Genomic DNA, 21209 nt, shown 5'->3' with positions numbered 1-21209 from the left:
AAAATAATCTCATCTCTTGGGTTGTTTTGAGGCTTTCACGAGAATACCTGTGAAGCGAGGGTACAGCAGGAACAGCAGCCCAAAACATCGCTGGCCCTCTTGCCATTCGGCTGAGCAACAAGGGCTTCGTTGTCTCTCAGTCCTGTGTTAGGTAGCGTATTACAAATTTAACCAAGATACAAAGATGGCCAGGAAAGGTTGGTTAAAAGAGCCTGGAGTTGCCCTGTGTGCTGTGGGAGAGGCAGCAAGGCCTCTGGTGGGTGATGATCCCTTATTCTAACCCAGAGAATCCCATGGCGAGAAGTTTGTACCCAGCTCTGGACAGGATGAGTTTGAAATAAGCTGCAGACGTGACGAACTTGGCTCAGCAGCGCGGGAAGCCAGGCGGAAGGGGTCGCGCCGCCGGGGTCTGTGGATGAAGGAATGGGAACCGGGAGACTGGTGCGTCGCGGAAAGGGGGGCGCCGGGGCGGAGAGCTCGATGGCAGGAAGCCCGGAGGCGCGAGCAGGGGTGGAGACTGGGGAGGTGACGGGCCGAGGGCGGGTAGGAGGGCTGGGGAGGAGGAAAGAGAGAAAGAGAGAGAGGAGAGAGGAAGGGTGGGGCTGCGCGCAGGATTCGGAGAGGAGTTTGCAGCGCAGGCCGCTCAGGCTCGGCGGGCACCGGGGCCCGGGACGTCCCCCACCCCACCCCATCCCCTGCGCCCAGCCCGGCGCCGCCATTCCGCTGCTCGGGGCGCCGCCGCCGCCGCCGCTGCCGCCGCGCCCGGGGGCCATGCTCCCTCCGCCCCCGCGCCAGCCGCCGCCCCCGGCGCGCACGGCCCGCGGCGGCTCGGTGCGCTTGCAGCGGGCCTTCCTGCGCGGCCCGCTGGGCGTGCTGCGGCTGCTGCAGCTGCTGGCCGGGGCCGCCTTCTGGATCACCATCGCCACCAGCAAGTACCAGGGCGCCGTGCACTTCGCGCTCTTCGTGTCGGTGCTCTTCTGGCTGCTGACGCTGAGCATCTACTTCGTCACGCTGCTGGGCCAGCAGGAGCTGGTGCCCGTGCTGGGCTCGCGCTGGCTCGTGGTCAACGTGGCACACGACCTGCTGGCGGCCGCGCTCTACGGGGCGGCGACGGGCATCATGATCGACCAGACGCAGCGACACAGCTACTGCAACCTCAAGAGTTACCCGCTGCCCTGCGCCTACCACGCCTTCCTGGCGGCCGCCGTCTGCGGGGGCCTCTGCCTCGGCCTCTACCTGCTCTCGGCGCTCTACGGCTGCTGCCGCCGCTACCAGGGCAAGCAGGAGGTGGTGTGAGGTCGCCCGCCCCCCGCCGCGGCCCCGGCCTCTGCCCGCGCGGGGCAACCTTCCGAGCCCTTCCTGCCGCCGCCCCGCGCCCTCGCATCCCCGGCGCCCACTGCTTGCGTCTCCACCGCGCGTGCCCGGGACCCCCGACGACCGCCGACCGCAGCCTCCGGGGACCGGCGCAGCGACCCGAGGGGCTGCCCCAAGCGAAACCTCGCCTTCCCTTTTCCCCCTTCCCCTGCAGACCGCGAGACGTGGACAGGCGCCGCGTAGATCCGGGGGAGGCTCCCAAACTGGAATCGGTCTTAGGGTTGCGCCACTGTCCCCTCCCTCCCGCCCTGAAATTGGAAGAGCATTCCTCCACCCCGGGGCCCATCTTCCAGGGGCCCCCTATGCTGTAAAAGGCAGGCTGGCAGGCAGCGGCGAGAGGAGCTAGGGACAGGCCCTGGCTGGTCCTGAGACAACTGACGAGTTTGGTCATCGTTTGGGATTGTTTGGGCTTTATGCCCGGCCCCTTCGAGCACAGCAAGTTTATGAGGGGAGGGTCTGCAGCCGTACGGTATTGGAGAGTGCTCTACTTTGCACCTTTGAGTCTTCTTTCGGCCTTTAGTTTCTGGGTTCACGTAGGCCAGCCTCAACATCCTAACTTCCCTGGCCTGCCAGTGACACGAGTCTCTTCCCAGACCTCACTCATTAGCTAGCTTCTGCTCCACTCCATCCCGCAATATCCGTTTGCATTACAGACTTTCACCTAACCAAGCGAGGTGGTTAGGGTGAGGCCCACTCCTTCTCTGGGCACATGAGGACCCGGATCCTGCTCCTGGGGACAGCCGCAGATTAGAACTGATGTTCTTTATCACAAAACGATGGGTGGTCCAGGAAGTCTGGCTCAGGAGCTACCTCCAAAGGGTTCTGTAGCCAAATGGGTCAGATAGTGGTGCAGACCCACGGTGCTTGTTAGCATAGAAAGGACTCAGAAATGTTCTCCCGCACGGGGAGCCCAAGCACAGTGATTTAGTTTACTGCATTGATTACTCCTGGGCTTGGGCCATTTCCCCCTTAAGATGCCAAGAAGTCTTGAGCTGTCTGGAATCTCTCTCATTCCTACAATCTGACCCACTAAAGATTTGGGAAGCTTCTTCTTTATTAGGGAATTTCTCGAAGTGGGCATCTACCCCAGTGACAAAGGTGCTAGCTGCCCCTCACCTTCCAGAGGCCTGGGAAATGGTGAACTAAAAAGGTCCTTAACATTGTTGGAGGAATGAAGCTTGGGTGAGCCAGGTCAAAAAGACACTCACCTGTAAGGAAGAGATCCTGGCATTGACTCCTGGCCGCTGGTAGGATAGATAACCCTGCCCACCAACCAGAAGAGAAATCTCTGGACCCAGGGTGGACAGCTGGCCCTGTATCTAAGGTAAGACAGACACTCTGGAAGGAATTGTATGCCTTTGAATGTAAAGCATAGAGTTACCTTTTCCAGAACAAAAGGTCTTTTTTATTATTCAGAATAAGCTGGAGGGTGATAGTAAAAAACACAATGTTAGCCAGGGGTGGTGGCACATGCCTTTAATACCTCAACTCTAGAGGCAGAGGTAGGAGGATCGCTGTGAGTTCAAGGCCAGCCTGAGACTACATAGTGAATTCCAGGTCAGCCTGGGCTAGAGAGAGTCCCTACTTCAAAACACACACACAACCCACAATGTTCACAGAGTTGTAAAAGATCAGCCTTTTGGCTAAATCCTTCCAGGGTCTACCCTTTGAAAACCTCATTTTACTCTGGATTAGAAGCTAGAACATGGGAGAACCTGCGTCAGGATGGATCTCAGGGCCTCATGTACACAGTGAACCCGCATCAGAGCCACACCCCAGCCCGTGCAGGTACGCTTTTAGAGCTTGGTGTGGACGGCCTGGGTTTCTCTGCTGTGGTTATGAAGACAGGGGTTGGAGTGGGAGCCTAGAGCCCACTGTGCTTTTACATAACACCTATCCTAGCCCTTCTGGGTGGCTGCATTGCCTGAAGTGCTTACAAGCTTTTGTGTATTCTCTGCACAATGTATTGAGATCAGTGCCCCAGATCTCCCCGATAATGAGTGGTGGAGGTCAGCTTTGAACCCCAGCAGTCTGGCCTCTTCAGCACCAGACGGCACTATGTATAGTAAGGGTGGAAACATATTTGGTACTGTTAATGCATTTTCCCTCCCTGGGACCGAGGTTGTGGCTCTGGTAGAAAGCACACTTAGAATGTACAAGGTCTTTGGTTCAATACCCAGCATCAAGAATTTTTTCAGCAGGGCGTGGTGGCGCATGCTTTTAATCCCAGCACTTGGGAGGCAGAGGTAGGAGAATCACCATGAGTTCAAAGCCACCCTGAGACTACATAGTGAGTTCCAAGTCAGCCTGGGTTAGAGTGAAACCCTACCTTGAAAGACAAAACAAAACAAAAAGAATATTTTTTTTCATAAATTACAAAAGATGCATACCATAATATATACCATTTTACCCAGTTTTCAGTGTTTGGTTCAGTAGCATTAAGTATATTCACATTGTTGTACAGCTGTCACCACCATGCAGCTCCAGACCTTTTTCCATCTTGCAAAATGGAAACTCTACCCATTATAGAGTTAGGTATGGGAGTTTGAGCTAGCCGTGGTGGGAGACCCCTGTATTCCCTGCAGTTGAGAAGTTGTGGTAGGAGGATCACAAGTTCAAGGCCAGCCTGGGCTACATGGTAGATTCCAAACCATCTGCCTCCACCATATAGTAAGTCTCAATCTCAAGACTCAAAACACAAAAAGACTGTAGAACTTTCTCTCTGGGAAATCCCAGAATGCTCAATCACATAAGTGCCTTCATTGTCTTGGTGGTCTTGTCCCACTGCCATGATCCAGAAAGAGTGACTTTCCCCCCAGAGACAGACCAGTCCGTGCCTGGGGTGTGCTTTGCGGGAACATCTTGACAGCCAATGACTTTCGTTCTTCTGTTGCAGGTTTCTGTGTCATTGAAGCCATGGAGGCTGCCCGAGGGCATGAAGCCACCCTCTCCCAATATCTGCTGCCTGGCTGGCAGTACCGTTCAGTCTGGGGCCGGCAGAAGGTTTCAGTCTTCACTGTGGTGGGAAGAAGAGATGCCCTCTGCCCAGCAGCCTCCTCTGCCCACCACCCGGTATGGTAGTGGTGATGGAGAAGTCTGATTTTACCTTGAGAGAACTCCTGATTCTCCTGCACTGTCATTTTAGACACAAGATTCTGGACACCTGAAATTCAACTCTGGCCCGCTATGTTTCTTAAAATGATGGGTTGAAGTTCTGGCTTTAGTCCTCTCACTTCTGCCTTTTTTTTAGATCACCATCTAAGCTGTGTCCCCAGGGACCTAGTTCTCTGGGTCTGTGGCCAGGTGACCTTACCCAGGAGCACACAGACTCACCGTTCTTGTGCCTTGTCCTCGTGATGTGCCTGTAGCTTTCCAGAGCTCGCTGGCATTTCCTGATGTGCCTTCCCATTTGGTTTCCAGCAGCTTGGTGGTCCCTCAGCCTGCCACATGGGAGGAGGAGGGATAAGAGTGCAGTGACCCCACTTTTCTTCAAGTGCCACAGTATGGCCACCTGATGTGGCCCAAGCTTTTGAATACTGGAGGCAGTCTTCTTGTCCTCCTTCTCTGACACTAGGATTGGGGCCAGTTGGCAGCTCCCAGCTCAGAAGTCTGGGGCCACTTGTGGGCCCAGGAAGCAAATTCTACAGTGTGTACAAAGGCCAAGAGGTAGGGGTTTGGCTGCCGGGAGGGTGGTAAGGGAGAGGGGCCCTGTGTGCCTTATCCATTAATGTAGCCATGGCTATCAGGATGCTTTTTGGAATAAAGTTGTCTAATACTGTGTTTGTGTCCTGTACCCTGCTTCGATGCCACGCTGCCTGTCTTCTTACCACCTCTCTCCCTTCCCCTTGCTGCCTAGAAGGGAGAAGAAATGAGCTCACAGACTTCCTTGGGTGGTTAGCAGCAGGGCTCCGGGGTTGCTTGAGGGCAGGAGCCAGAGGGAAGCAGACTGTCCCTGGCACGGGGTTAGAGGGAACTGCAGAGACTCCCTCCCTCCTGGCTAGAACTCAGTGGACCCCTGTTTGGCAGAGCCACTGCCCGTCATGCCAGGAATTACCACTGTGGACACAGTAGAGTCCTGTTTTGGCCCAACCAATCTTACAGAAGGAGAAATAAAGTCCAGGCTCAAAGGCAACTTGCTAGTGCTTTAGACTTGGTGAGGAGAAGAGCTGGAGGCACCTCAAGCCCGGGCCCTGGTTTATTCCATCCCTGCCTGTGCGCTTGCCTTGACTCCCCAGAAGGTCCTTGGCCCTGGACCAGCTGTTGCTGCTAACTGAGATGCCCTGCAAAGGGTGGAGCCGAGGGAGAGGCTGTTGGCTAATCCTGCCTGTGCTCTGGAAAATGGGACCCTGCTGGCAGAATTCAAACTCCTTGGGGACAGCACCAGCTGGGATGTGATGGTGTGCTCCACTCTTCTGAAAGAACCACAAGTATGCATAACCCCACTTCATATTTGGGGTTTGGGGTTTCCAGGGTGGAGGGAAATGCCACCAACTGTTGAGTGTCCCCCTCTTACTCCCTTCTGTCTCCTGTCTGCGTATTTCACAGGCCAAATTAAAGCAGCCCGGCTTCAGGGCAGCAAGGCCTAGGAAGCTGGAAGCCCCCTGCTCCGTTTTATTAGTTTGGTGGACATTTTGCTATTGAAAATGGGCTTTTACCTGATCGACCTTTACTTAATCTTCATAGTGGTCTCAGAGGTCGGCATTATCTGTATCAATCCCCTGACTCAGTAGAGGAGATGGAGCCCTGGAGAGGGCAAGGGGCTTCACTGGGGATTAGAAGTCAAATGTTATCTTAAACCCTGGTCCCTAGTTTTCCCTCCTGGGGACCAGGTGTTCAGTACCCCTAGGCTGGCATTTCCTGCTGTGTGTTCGTTGTGGTGTGGGGAGTGTGCTTTGAAATAAGACACTAATTCTCAGGAACGTAATTGAGCCCCTTGCAGTTGGGAAATTCCAGGGGCTTGCTCATTTATGTCTCCGAATTCCCCTGTTTTCCTATGGCAAGGGTAGGGCAACTGCTGGTAAGAAGGGAGAATTAGTAAGCTGATACCTGCAGGCATAAAGGAAAACAGCAGCCTTGCAAAAGAAATGTCTGGTTAACATATTGTTTAATTTGTTGTAATAGTTACTTTCAAATAAAATAGCTGGGTGTGGTAGTGTACTCCTTTAATCCCAGCCCTCAGGAGGCTGAGGTAAAAGGATTGCTATAAGTTTAAGGCCAACCTGGACCAGAGAGGTCTAGTCAACCCAAACTAGAGTGAGACCCTGCTTCAAAACAAAACAAAAAAAATGGAGGTCTAGCTGGGTGTGGTGGCGCACGCCTTTAATCCTAGCGCTCAGGAGGCAGAGGTAGGAGGAACATCATGAGTCTGAGTCCACTTTGAGAATACAGAGTGAATTCCACATCAACCTGTGCTAGAGTGAGGCCCTACCTCAAAAAACCGAAAAAAAAAAAAGAAAGAAAGAAAGAAAGGGGGGCTAGAGAGATGGCTTAGTGATTAAGGTAATCACATACAACATTTAGACTTGTCTGCAGTTTGTTTTTTTAAATTTGGCAGTTCCATAGTTCAAAATCTTTCTGCATGCCCCATTTAATCTAAGGACTCACATTTGACTCTCCAGGTCCCACGTCAGCCAGATGCACAAAGTGACACAAGCAAGCAAGGTCACACATGTGCCCAAGGGGGCACACACGTCTGGAGTTTGACGGCAGTGGCCGGGGGGCCTGGCGTGCCGATTTTCTCACTCTTTTACTCTCTCACTTTCACTCTCTCACATTAAAAAAGCCAGTTTATTGGACTTGCCTCAAAAAGAAAGGGGGGGAGCAGGTGTGGTGGCGCACGCCTTTAATCCCAGCACTAGGGAGGCTGAGGTAGGAGGATTGCTATGAGTTTGAGTCCACCCTGAGACTACATAGTTAATTCCAGGTCAGCCTGGGTTATAGCGGGACCCTAACCTCAAAAAAAAAAAAAAATCAAAAAAAGGAAAAATAAAAATAAATAAAATAGTAGTATACAGTACTTTATTATGTTAGCATAGCTTATTAAAATGGAATAGCAATATATGCTTTTTAAATTTCTATTTTATTTCTTTTAAGATCACTGAACTACATACTTACCCTCCATTTAAAGTTTTTTATTTTATTTTATTTTATTTTATTTGGATGTAGGGTTTCACTCTAGTCCAGGCTGACCTGGAATTCACTATGTAGTCTCAAGGTGGCCCTGAACTCATGGTGATCCTCCTACCTCTGCCTCCCAAGTGCTGAGGATAAAGGCATGTGCCTCCACATCTGGCCCCATTTAAAAATTTTAAACAGGGCTGGAGAGATGGCTTAGCGGTTAAGCACTTGCCTGTGAAGCCTAAGGACCCCGGTTCGAGGCTCGGTTCCCCAGGTCCCACGTTAGCCAGATGCACAAGGGGGTGCACGCGTCTGGAGTTCGTTTGCAGAGGCTGGAAGCCCTGGCGCACCCATTCTCTCTCTCCCTCTATCTGTCTTTCTCTCTGTGTCTGTCGCTCTCAAATAAATAAATAAAAAATATTTAAAAATAAAATAAAATAAAATAAAATAAAATTTTTAAACAGGGCTGGAGAGGTGGCTTAGCAGTTAAGGTGCTTGCTTGCAAAGCCAAAGGACCCAGGTTCAATTCCCCAGGGCCCACATCAGCTATCTTTTCAGCCCTTAAATTTCTTTATTTTTATAGCTACTTGAACATATGTGGTTGTGCACACACATACAACATTTAGACTTGTCTGCAGTTTGTTTTTTTAAATTTGGCAGTTCCATAGTTCAAAATCTTTCTGCATGTCCTTATAGCAGTCATCAAGGATGCTAGAATTCTGGGACTTTCTTTATAACAGTGCTCACACTGTTAACTTTGCCACTCCCTTGGCTGCTTCTAAAAGAAATCTTAGAAAAACACTTAAGAGGAGGGTGGGTCATTTTTTAGCAATAAGGACACAGGTTTGGAAGGATGAAGTGATTCACTCAGGTTTGTGCCTTTCTGCCAAGACAGTCTAGGAGAGGCAGGAGTATTACGGCCACCTAACCCCGAGTTAGTCTTGGGAACAGAAACCCGGGGGACTAGGATTGAGACAGGATGGAAGGACAGGGGAAGTTATGGGGACACGAGAAGGAAAAGGATCCTGGTTCTTGGAGTCTGGTTGAAGCCTCCAGTCAGCTGAGAATCAAGAATTCTAGCACAGTTAACATTTGCTCAAGGCCTTTCTTTCTGAAGTTTTCTAGGACTCTTGAGAAACCTCTTGTACAACCCTAGTGGCTCCTGGTTTTATCAGATTGTAATCCCATCCAAGGCAACTCTAGAGCAACCCTGTGATTTCACTTATCAAAAAAAGAAATGCTTTCATAGCAACCTTTTGAGTTGTAACCTGAGATTCATCAAGATGGTACATATGCTTAAAGTTAAGACACTTAATTGCGCAGTAAGATTCACACCTAGACCCTAGGGTGCGTTTTACTTTCCTTTTGAGCACTTGACTTTCTGCTAACATCCATACTTAAAAGCCATGTTAAGGCTGGAGAGATGGCTTAGCAGTTAAGGGGCTGCCCACAAAGCCAAAGGACCCCAGGAGCCACATAAGCCAGATGCACAGGGTGGTGCATGCATCTGGAGTTCATTTGCAGTGGCTGGAGGCCCTGGGTTCTGGCTCTCTACCTGCCTCTTTCTCTCTCTCTCTCAAATAAATTAAAAAAAAAAGTTTTAAAAAGCTCTGTTAAAAATGTCTTGTAGGGCTGGAGAGATGGATTCGTAGTTAGGGGGTTTGCCTGCAAAGCCAAAGGAGCCAGGTTCAATTCCCCAGTGCCCACGTAAAGCCAGATGCACAAGGTGGGGTGTGTGCCTGGAGTTCGTTGCAGTGGCTAGAGGCCCTGGTGCACCCCTTCTTTTTGTATCTGCCTCTTTCTCTTAAATAAATAAATAAATAAGAATTTTAAAAAAATGCCTTTTAATAAGCTGTGACTGTCCCCGAGAAGCCCATACCCATACTCTGGAATGAGCCTCACTTTCCTTCTAAGCACCTCTCGTTTCCTTACCCCCGTCTTTAAAATCTATGTTGAAAAATAAATTTTAAAAAATTAAAAAAAAATCTATGTTGAAAAACATCTTTTAATAAATTGTGGCTCAGAGAAGTGCACACCCATGCTTTCTAGGTGTGTCTTTAAGAGAACCCCTCCTTCTCTTAACCTTGTGTTTAAAATCTACATTAGAATATACTTGCTAAACTCCAATTCTGTTTCATACTGAGGAGTCTTGAAGTTCTTTTCTGTGTTGAAGGCACAAATCCTGGGTTGTCTTAGTTGGGATCCTAAACTATTAAGAGAACTCTTTAGTCTCCTGAGGATGAGAGTAGGGCTGTGTCTTTGTCCCTTTACTGGTTAGTGGGTGCAGCTGGAACAGGGTGAAGAGGGCCTCAGACTTGTGGTCTCTATGGGACAAGGTGTGCTTAGGGGAAGAGGGGAGGTGGTGAGCACCCAAAAGGAAGCCTGAGGCACAATCAACAATCACCTGTGAGACCTGCTGTCACTGTCACCTCATTGGGACAAAAACACCTGACTAAAAGCAGTTTTGGGGAGGAAAAGGTTTATTTTGGCTTAGAGGTGGTTTTTATTTATTTATTTTTTTCCTTCGAGGTAGTGTCTCACTCTAGCCCAGGCTGACCTGAAATTCACAGTGATCCTCTACCTCTGCCTCCTGAGTGCTGGGATTAAAGGCGTGCACCACCACGCCCGGCTTGGTGTAGCATTTTTTTTTTTTTTTTTGAGATAGGGTCTCAAAGTAGCCCAGGCTGACCTAGAACTCACTATGTAGTCTCAGGGTGGCCTCGACCACCTCAATCCGTCCTACCTCTGCCACCTAAATGCTGAGATTAAAGGCATGTGCCACCATCCCCGGTTTGGCTTAGAGTTTTGAGGGGAAGTGTAACCATGGTGGGGAAAGCTTGACAGGCCTGAGCAGGAAGCCTGAGTCACATCTTCATACAAGCAGGAAGGAAGGAAGTTGTTTATAGAGCTTGGAGCTGGGCTATTTCAACTCCAAGCTGGCCCCTAGTGACATACCTCTTCCAGCAAGGTGGTCACCTCCCAAAGGCCTCACAACTTTCCCCAACTGCCACCAGTTGGAGACCAAGTGTTCAAAACATATGAGCCCACGGTAGACATTCCATTCAAACCCCACACCTGCCCAGACCAACTTCATCAGCAAATGGAAGCTACCTTTCTTCTTTTCTTCTCTTCTTCCCCCCTCCATTCTTTGTTTTGTCCTTCTTCCTTTTTAAAAAAAATGTTTGGGCTGGAGAGATGGCTTAGCGGTTAAGCGCTGGCCTGTGAAACCTAAGGACCCCGGTTCGAGGCTCGGTTCCCCAGGTCCCACGTTAGCCAGATGCACAAGGGGGCGCACGCGTCTGGAGTTCGTTTGCAGAGGCTGGAAGCCCTGGCGCGCCCATTCTCTCTCTCCCTCTATCTGTCTTTCTTTCTGAGTCTGTCGCTCTCAAATAAATAAATAAATAAAAATTAAAAAAAAAATGTTTATTTTTATTTATTTATTTGAGAGGGAGGAGAGAGAGGGAGAGAATGGGCATGCCAGGGCTCCAACCACTGTACATCTGCCACCTTGTTCATCTGGCTTATGTGGGTCCTGGGGAATCAAACCTGAGTCCTTTGGCTTTGCAGGAAAGCGCCTTCATTGCTAAGCTATCCCTCCAACCCGCCCTCCCTTTTTTTTTTAAAAAATTTTTATTTATTTATTTGAGAGCGACAGACACAGAGAGAAAGACAGATAGAGGGAGAGAGAGAGAATGGGTGCGCCAGGGCACCTCCCTTTTTTTTGAAACAGAGTCTCACCATGTAATTCAGTTGATCCCAAATGTTCCTGCCTTAGCCTCCTGAATCCTGGGATAACCACCAAGTTCATTTACCACCATGCTTGGATGACCCCCATTCCTTTTGAACTTGGGATCTTGTAGGTATCAAGATAGAGCTTCTCCTTCTGGACTCGCTATTAATGGGGACAACCAGCTGCATGAGACAGATCAAATCCACTAGGCTCCATATCTTGTCTTTAGTTTTTGGTTTTTCAAGGTAGGGTCTTGCTGTGGCCCAGGATGACCTGAAATTCACTATGTGGTCTCAGGCTGGTCTCAAATTCACCATAATCCTCCTACCTCTGCCTTCCAGGTGCTGGGATTAAAGGCGTGCTACCACGCCCGGCCATATCTACTCTTGATGTCATCTCCTTTGGTAGTTGGTTCTGCCCAGCCTGGGCTCAGAAGTGCTTCATAAATGTGATCAGCGCGCCCCCTTCAGGACTCCCGAGACGGCAGCAGGAGTAGATCTGCACGGATGGCATTTCCAGGAGTCCTGAAGGGGGCGCTCTGATCACATTCGCAAAACACTTCTGCTTCAAGACTGGGCAGAACAAAAGTGTGTGGTGTAAGCGAGCCAAGAACATGATCCTTCCAATCTGGTAAAGTATGAAACGCCCGGTTTAAGAGTCGTGGAAACAGGCTGACAGTAAACTGACGAGCTATGGCCCTTGACTCCTTAGTGCCAGGAACCAGATCTGCGTGACCACACCATGCTGTTCCAAGGACGTGCCAGTAGACAAGCTGTTTTTTTTTTTTTTTCTTTTCCCAACCATCCAGACTTCATCCAAACAAGGCTAGTCAGAGATTTGAAATAGTTGTGTCTTGAGCCAAGGCAGGAAGGAAGGACTGTAAAGAAAGCTAACTTACAAATCTAAATGACATCAGCTTTTCTTTTTACAATTGACACTGGAGCTAGAATTCTCCGTAGGCTCAGCTCTCCTGCTCTCTGGAGACAGGACTTGCAGGCTGCCCTGTGCAGCATCTCATCCCTCTCTAAGGAGTCAGAGTGTCAGAAATTCAACCTCCTTTAGCATTCTCTCTTTCAGGTATGACCACCTGGCCTGACCTGGACCCTGCTCATTTCCTGGCCCTATCTCTCCTTAGCAGGACCGGTTGCGATCTGTAGGTGAGTGTGGCCTGTGAAGTCAGAGGGGAACCCAATCTCTTATTAGCTGTCTAGCCTGAGGTAATTTCCAGAACCTCAGTGGGGACGTCAGTGGCCCCCTCATTGGTCTATGGAAAGAGCGTCACGAGGTGTTGTCCACAGAACAGAGTTCCTGGCAATTAGCTGAGTTCAGTTCAGCTCTCGGCAGCATGACGTCAGTGGTAGGACTTCCACAGCCTACCCTGTAATTATACACAGTGACCAGGAATGCGAATTCTACTGCGTTGTGGCTCTCCACCCAACTCGAGGAAGGAGCCTCACCAGCACTAGATGGATGGCACCGGCTTGGCTTCCTGTGATCTGAGGCGATTCTTTGCACTACCCCCCCACCCAGCCTTCTACGTGTGCCTTCCTTGCAGCCAGGAAAGGGGACTCACTCTGTCCACTGGGTTTTCTGGGTTTCCAGTGCACCGGGAGAGGTAAACTAGCCTCTGGTCTTAGGTGTCAGTTGTGGAAAGGCTCACAATCTCTGCTCACTTATGTGGTTTGCACCGTTGCATTCAACCCCAAATCAATCCAGATATAACTGGGGCATTTCCACGCCACTTGACTTTCCTAGCTGGTGCATATCTGGGCAATGCCTAACATGGCTTTTCTCGCTTCTCTAGTGACCTTGATTGTATTTATTAACTTGTCGCTCTCTCCTCCCAGGCATCCCTAGGAACTTAGCGAAGTTCTTGTTGATTTGCTTTTCTTCCACAGCCATCCTCCTACCTCTGCCTCCCGAGTGCTGGGATTAAAGGCATGTGCCACCATGCCTGGCTAGGACTTGCCTTTTTTTTTTTGGTTTTTCGAGGTAGAGTTTCACTCTAGCCCCAGGCTGAGCTGGAATTCACTATGGAGTCTCAGGGTAGCCTCGAATTTATGGCAATCCACCTACCTCTGCCTCCCGAGTGCTGGGATTAAAGGCATGTCCCACCACGCCCGGCAAGGATTTCCTTTTTTTTTTTTTTTTTTTCTAAGTTAAATGAATGTGCAATCTCAGAGACCTTAGCTCACGGTGTGTATAGATTCAACTTGACATGACGGTAGCCATCTTGAACTGTAACCACTATGTTTGCCTGTTAGTAAAATCAGCTTTTTTATTCTGCAAGCCATAAGTAGATAAAACCTTTAGAGTCTCATGCAGGATTTTTTTCTTATTTTTTTCTTTTCACAATTTTTATTAACATTTTCCATGATCATAAAAAAATATTCCATGGTAATACTCTCCCTCCCCACCCCCCACACTTTCCCCTTTGAAATTTCATTCTCCATCATATTACCTCCCCATCTCAATCATTGTAGTTACATATTATACAATACCAACCTATTAAGTACCCTCCTCCCTTCCTTTCTCTTCCCTTTATATCTCCTTTTTAACTTATTGGCCTCTGCTATTAAGTATTTTCCTTCTCACACAGAAGCCCAATCATCTGTAGCTAGGATCCACATATGAGGGAGAACATGTGGCTTTGGTTCCCCGAAGCGGTCACGTGCCATTTGTACCTCCTCTTCCTTCCTTCCTTCCTTCCCACCACCCTCACCTCAGGCAAACTCTGAGCAGCTTGGGGAGAATAGGTTTTCATCTTTTAGAATTTTATATAAATGGAAAGTGCTAGCCTGAGAAGCTTAAGGACCCAGGTTCAACTCCCCAGTACCCATGTAAGCCAGATGTACAAGGTGGCATATATGTTTAGAGTTTGTTAGCAGTGGCTAGAGGCCCTGGTGTACCCATTCTCTATCTGCCTCTCTCTCTCTCTCTCTCAAATAAGTAAATAAATAATATATATATTTTTAATATTTTTATTTATTTATTTATCTGACAGCGACAGACACAGAGAGAAAGACAGATAGAGGGAGAGAGAGAATGGGTGCGCCAGGGCTTCCAGCCTCTGCAAACGAACTCCAGACGCGTGCGCACCCTTGTGCATCTGGCTAACGTGGGACCTGGGGAACCGAGCCTCGAACCGGGGTCCTTAGGCTTCACAGGCAAGCGCTTAACCGCTAAGCCATCTCTCCAGCCCAATAAAATATATTTTTAAAAAAGTTGGGCATTGCCGGGCGTGGTGGTGCACACCTTTAATCCCAGCACTTGGGAGGCAGAGGTAGGAGGATTGCTGTGAGTTCGAGGCCACCCTGAGACTACAGAGTTAATTCCAGGTCAGCCTGGGTTAGAGTGAGACCCTACCTCTAAAAACCAAAAAAAAGTTGGGCATGGCTGTGCATAACTGTAACTCCAGTAAGGGTGGGGGCAGAGACCAGGGCTCCCAACAGATAGCAGCCTGGGCTTGAGAAACAGACCTCCTTCCAGGGAAATACATGGATGAGTGATAAGAAAATGACACTGGATGTTCTCTGGCTTCTGTGCATCTGCACACATGTAGGTATACACGATGCCATGCCATACTCTACACAGACATACACCTACATAGAAAAGATAAATGAGGCTCACTCTAGCCAGAATGAAGTCACTTTGCCATTACCAGAAATACACTTCTTTTTCTGCCCCAAATGGCAAGGACGCCTCTGATCTTACTGCTTGCTACCCATGACCATGCTTCTGCCAGCAAGACCTCTAGTATATATTTCACTCTGCAGTTCTAATCTGCCACCTGTCTTCTTTCTTCCTTACGACACTTTGGCAGGCTAGGACCAATTTCTGGAACACGATGCTGGAATAAAAATTGATGGAGGCTGGACACAGTGGTGCATGCCATTAATCCCAGCACTTGGGAGGCATAGGTAGGAGGACCATCGTGAGTTCAAGGCCAGCCTGAGACTACATAGTGAATTCCAGGTCAGCCTGAGCTAGAGCGAGACCCTACCTTGAAACAGCAACAACAAAAAGATGGAGTCTTTTTGTAGTGACTGTGGAAATGATGATAATGACATTATTGTTGATAATGACATCAATAATATCATATTCACACTTTACAAATACTTTTTTCTTTCTCCTTGAGGTAGGGTCTCATTCTAACCCAGGCTGACCTGGAATTCACTCTGTGGTCCCAGGCTGGCTTTGAACTCACAGTGATTCTCCTACCTCTGCCTCCTGAATGCTGGGATTAAAGGTTTGCACCACCATGCCTAGTTTACAAATACTTTTTTGGGGTGGTTTTAGAGGTAAGGTTTCATTCAAGTTCCGGCTGACCTGGAATTCACTATGTAGTCTCAGGGTGGCCTTGAACACACAGTGATCCTTCTACCTCTGCCTCCTGAGTGTATATGTGTGTGTATATATGCATGTTTGCATGTCAACGCGAGCCTGTGTATGTTGGTGTAAGTGCATGTGTATATACATGCATGTATGTGTGTGTATGTGTGTGTGTGTGTAGGCCAGAGGTTGACGTTGAGGGTTTTTCTCAATTGCTCTCTCTCTCTCTCTCTCTTTTTTTTTTTTTCAAGTTAGGGTCTCACTCTAACCCAGGCTGACCTGGAATTCACTATGTAGTCTCAGGGTAGCCTCAAACTCACAGTGATCCTCCTACCTATGCCTCCCAAGTGCTGTGATTAAAGGCATGTGCCACAACATCCAGCTTAAAGTTTTTTATTTATTTGAGAGAGAAAGAGAGAGAGAGAGAGAGAATTGGTGTGCCAGGGCCTCTGCCACTGTATTGGAACTCCAGATGCTTGCACCACCTAGTGGGCATGTATGACCTTGCATTTGCCTCACCTTTGTGTGTCTGGCTTATGTGGGATCTGGAGAGTCAAACATGAGTCTTTAGGCTTCAAAGGTAAATGCCTTAACTGCTAAGTCATCTCTCCAGACCAATTGCTCTCCCTTTACTGAGGTAGGGTCTCTCTCTTGAACCCAGAGCTTGCTGTTATGGATATGTCTAGGTAGCCGGCTTGCTCTGGGCATTTCCTGTCTCTGCCTTCTGAGTGCTGGGATCACAGGCTGGCTGTCACACCTGCCTGGCATTTATGTAGGTGCTGGGGACCAAAACTTTGATCGTGCTGGGTGTGGTGGCGCGTACCTTTAATCCCAACGCTTGGGAGGCAGAAGTAGGAGGATCGCTGAGAGATCGAGGCCACCCTGAGACTACATAGTGAGTTCTAGGTCAGCCTGGACTAGCGTGAGACCCTACCTCGGAAAACAAAACAAAACAAAACAAAACAAGACAAAACACAACTTTGTTCCCCATGCTTGAGTGGCAAGCACTTTATTCACTGAGCATCTCTCCAGATCCCCACTATTTTTTCTTTTAAGGTAGATAGTATCTGGCTTCTTTCATCAGCTTTGCTGAGATTCGCTGATGGCATTGTGGTAATGGTACTCATTGCCTCTGTCTGTTTGTTTTCAGGTTCTTGGCATATTATTCATAGAACTGGAAAAAAAAAACACACACACAGAAAGCAAAGCAGCCATAAACATTCAGAGCAAAGAGAAAAAACAAGTTTAGATATACTGCCAAGAAAGGCAGTAGTTACCCTAAGTGAGGAAGTGCTCAAGGGCCCAGGTGTTGCCTGGGGCTTCTCTTTATGAGATTTCCAGGGAGGGGCAGCTGGCTGCTAGGGTGTGGTTGGGCGGTTTCCTGGTATGACTGTCAGGCATGAGTAACATAACCTTTCCTCTATTGCCCATGTCCCTTTCCATGATACATCTGACGTTTAATCATATGCACGCCCAATTATGCAGGCACAGGGTGGTAAATAGAAGATTCTCCATTTATTTAGGGGACACAGTTTTCCTTATAAAGAAGCAGTTAGGTGTGCACCAAAAAAAAAAAACCCTGTCATGTGTCACCCAACCCTCTACCCCCGTGGTACAGAATTGTTGCCCAGCCAGGGACTCCTCCTTGAATGGAACCATGAGGCTTTATTTCTGAGGATTTGTTTTTCATTGCTTTGCACCGTGAGATATTTTTTGTGCCAGTGTTTGATGAATGATTGTTTTCATGGCTGCCAAGAGCTGCTGAGTAGAAATGTCACTGCAGACCTTCATTTCCTTGCTGTGTTTGTCCAACAGCTCCCTGTCTCACAGCTGGAAAACTCACTCCTCATGAGTGCTTCTTTCCCAGGTACAAGAACATAAAGATGTGTTTATTGAACACAGTTCAAGGGTAACAACAGCAAGCTATTGATGGAAATATATACACTAGTTATATTTGAATACTGGAGAAAATTCAAATATTAAAGAGGCCGGGCGGATGGCACATGCCTTTAATCCCAGCACTCGGGAGGCAAAGGTAGGAGGATCGCCATGAGTTCAAGGCCACCCTGAGAATACACAGTGAATTCCAGGTCAGCGTGGGCTAGAGTGAGACCCTACCTTGAAAAGCCAAAATAAATAAATTTTTAAAAAAACAATAAAAAATTGAGAAGCTCAGTAGATAAAGTGCATGCCCCTCAAGCTGAAGGACCTGAGTTCGATTCCCAGACTCAATGTAAAGAGCTGGAAGCCACAGTGTGTTTCCATAATCCTGGAAATCTGGGAAAATTGTCTGGGAACTCACGGTGAGTACAGCAAAGAATAGCAGAGAGCTGGAATCTACAGCAAGAAACCCGGCCACATGTGCACCGTGACATGTACACACTTGCATCACATGAACATGTGTGCATGCAAACAAGTAAATAAATAATTTACATAAAAATAAACAAGGATGGTGGGCTGGAGAGATCACTCAGCTGTTAAGGCACTTGCCTGCAAAGCCTAATAACCCTGGTTCGATTCCCTAGTACTCACATAAAGCCAGATGCACAAAGTGATGCATGCACCTGGAGTTCATTTGCAGTGGCTGGAGGCCCTGGTGCACTGATTCTCTTTGCCTTCCTCCCTTCTATCTCTCTCTGCTTTCAAATTAATATTTTTAAAATTATTATATTTACTTAGGGAAGTACAGAGCCAAGGAAAGGCACCCACGTGGCTAGAGATCTCACATGGAAGGCCTGGGAAAACCATGGAAAGAAAAGAGAAAAGGAAGTTTAAAGAACTCCTGCCATATGGGGAGCTGGAGGAGATAAAGAACCCATAAAAGAGTAAGGACTAGGGGGCTTTCACCTTGGCTGGCTCAGTTAGGCCGAGGGAAAGCTCACTCACACCTGGAAATTTCCAAGAGGTCAGGCAGCTCAGTGCTAATAAAATATTTAATTTTTTTTGTTTATTTATTAAAGAGCAACAGACAGAGAGAGAAGGAGGGAGGGAGAGAGAGAGAGAGAATGGATGGGCACGCCAGGGCCTCCAGCCACTGCAAACGAATTCCCCTTTGTGCATCTGGCTAACATGGGTCCTGGGGAATGGGGCCTTGAACCAGGGTCCTTAGGCTTCACAGGCAAGTGCTTAACCGCTAAGCCATCTCCAGCCCTAATAAAATATTTTAAGAAAAGATAAGGATGGCAGAATAGGACCCACACCAAAAACACCACCAAAAATAATAGGCAAAATAAGGACTAGACTCTGCACAATAATCCCATCTCCCAAAGCATGAAGATGGCAGAGATACAAAATCCATCAATATGGCAAGAAAAGATAGCTGACTGCCTACCTTAAGATGTGCCACCTCTGCCACATCGGCCAGAGCCCGTGAGAAATGGCATCAACACAAGTGTAGCTCCCATGACTAACCTGACAACCAGCTCCAGGGGAAAGGCAACAGACACAGTGATCAATCGAAACACATCAAACCAGAAACTTAGAGCCCATAGAGAAACCACCACTAAACCAGGCTGCTAGCACATTCAGTAAGGCTCAGGGACCATCTTGGAAGAGGAAGTGAGAAGATTTTAAGAGCAACAGGGTAGTAGAAATATCCTGAGTCACAGTGTCTCCCCACTCCCAGAGATTGACTGAGGCTTCAGTTACCCAACAGCGAGCACCAACAACCCAACAACCCCACTAAGGAGAAGGCTCAGGGGGAGAGGGAATATAAGACTATAACCTTAGGAGGATTGCCGTGAGTTTGAGGCCACCTGAAGATTACATAGTAATTTCCAGGTCAGCCTGAGCAAGGTTCTACCTCAATAAAATAAAATAAATAAATAAATAAAATAAAATAAAATAGAAGGACAAGCTGGGGCCAGAGAAATAGTTTAGCAATTAAGACATTTGCAGGCTGGAGGGATGGCTTAGTGGTTAAGGTGTTTGCTTGCAAAGCCAAAGGATCCAGGTTTGATTCCCCAGGACCCACGTTAGCCAGATGCACAAGGGGGCGCACACATCTGGAGTTCGTTTGCAATGGCTGGAGGCCCTGGCGCGCCCATTCTCTCTCTGTCTGCCTATTTGTCTCTCTGTCGCTCTCAAATAAAGAAATTAAAATTAAAAAAAAAATAGGCCATGTGAGCCAGATGTGGTGGCACACGCCTTTAATCCCAGCACTCGGGAGGCAAAAGCAGGAGGGTCACCATGAGTTTGAGGCCACCCTGAGACTACATAGTGAATTCCTGGTCAGCCTGGGCTAGAGAAAGACCCTATCTCAAAAAACCAAAACCAAAACCAAAACAACAACAAAAAAAATAGGCCAGTTGTGGCCATGCATGCCTTTAATCTTAGCACTCAGAAGGCCAAGGTAGGAGGATCACTATGAGTTCAAAGCCACTCTGAGATACAGTGAACTCCAGGTCAGCCTGAACTACAGCAAGACCCTACCTTGAATAGCCAAAAAAAAGTGGGGGAGATTGGGGAGATAGCTCAGTGGTTAAAGGTACTTGCTTGCAAAGCCTACTTCCCTACAAAACTATATAAAACTAGATGCACAAGGGAGCACGTGTGTCTGGAGTTCTATTGCGGTGGTACTAGGCCCAGGAATGCCCATTCTAATCCCTACTCTCTCTTTCTGCTTGCAAAATAATACACACACACATTAAAAATGTTTTATTTTTATTTATTTGAGAGGGAGAAAGAGAGAGAGAATGGGTGCGCCAGGGCTTCCAGCCACTGCAAACCAACTCCAAATGCATACCTTGTGCATTTGGCTTACATGGGTCATGGGGAATCGAATCAAGGTCCTTTGGCTTTGCAGGCAAGTGTCTTAACCGCTAAGCCATCTCTTCAGCAACCCCTCAATTTTTTTTTTTTAATTTTTATTTTTTGGTCTTTCAAGGTAGGGTTTCGCTCTAGCCCAGGCTGATCTGGAATTCACTATGTAGTCTCAGGGTGGCCTCAAACTCATGGAGTTCCTCCTATCTCTGCCTCCCGAGTGCTGGGATGAAAGGCATGTGCCACCACGCCCGGCTCCCAAAAATATTTTTTAAAAATAAAACATCCTGGCCAAGATTGGTGGTGCATGCTTTTCATCCCAGCACTCAGGAGGCAGAGTAGGAGGATCACCATGAGATCGAGGGCACCCTGGGACTACATAGTGAATTCCAGGTCAGCCTGGACCACAGTGAGACCCTACCTCAGAAAAGAACCTCCCCCCCAAAAAAGCCGGGTTGGTGGCACACACCTTTAATCCCAGTACGGGAGGCAGAGGTAGGAGGATTGCCATGAGTTCAGGCCACCTTGAGACTACATAGTAAATTCCAGGTCAGCCTGGGCTAGAGTAAGACCCTACCTTAATAAAGCCCCCCCCCCCAAAAAGTAATAATGCTGGCATGGTGACGCACACCTTTAATCACAGCACTTGGGAGGCAGAGGTAGAAGGATCACTGTGAGTTTGAGGCCACCTTGAGACTACATAGTGAATTTCAGGTCAGTCTGAGCTAGAGTGAGACCCTACCTCAAAAATACAAGTACAAAAATAAATAAATAAATAATACATAGTTCATATAACATTAAATTTTGCATGACAATTTTCACTTCAAAATGTACAATCCAAAAAAGCCGGGCATGCATCTGGAGTTTGTTTACCGTGGCTTGAGGCCCTGGTGTG

General features: G+C 48.2%; 1 protein-coding gene across 3 annotated transcripts; it reads left to right on the top strand.

The window, feature by feature from the left end:
- Positions 1–771: 771 nt before the first annotated feature.
- Marveld1 (MARVEL domain containing 1) lies at positions 772–5152 on the top strand. Of its 3 annotated transcripts, none has more exons than XM_012951515.2 (2): positions 772–2698; positions 4271–5152. In XM_012951515.2, the coding sequence occupies exon 1, from the start codon at positions 772–774 to the stop codon at positions 1294–1296; it is 525 nt and encodes a 174-aa protein (XP_012806969.2). In that variant the 3' UTR covers positions 1297–2698; positions 4271–5152. The 3 variants fall into 3 exon arrangements, with proteins under 3 accessions (XP_012806969.2, XP_044997492.1, XP_044997491.1); XM_045141557.1 differs by lacking the exon at positions 4271–5152 and adding an exon at positions 3070–3259; XM_045141556.1 differs by lacking the exon at positions 4271–5152 and adding an exon at positions 3032–3259.
- The last annotated feature ends 16057 nt before the right edge of the window (positions 5153–21209 follow it).

This window comes from Jaculus jaculus, chromosome 1, assembly GCF_020740685.1.
Source record: "Jaculus jaculus isolate mJacJac1 chromosome 1, mJacJac1.mat.Y.cur, whole genome shotgun sequence".
In the NCBI taxonomy this organism is placed as follows: domain Eukaryota; kingdom Metazoa; phylum Chordata; class Mammalia; order Rodentia; family Dipodidae; genus Jaculus; species Jaculus jaculus.
Note: the sequence above shows the minus strand (reverse complement) of the source record. Positions and strands in the feature narration are given on the sequence as shown.

Bases quoted from the DNA above. Each gene is read 5' to 3' on its own strand.
- Marveld1 (XM_012951515.2), top strand. From the start codon at position 772: ATGCTCCCTCCGCCCCCGCGCCAGCCGCCGCCCCCGGCGCGCACGGCC.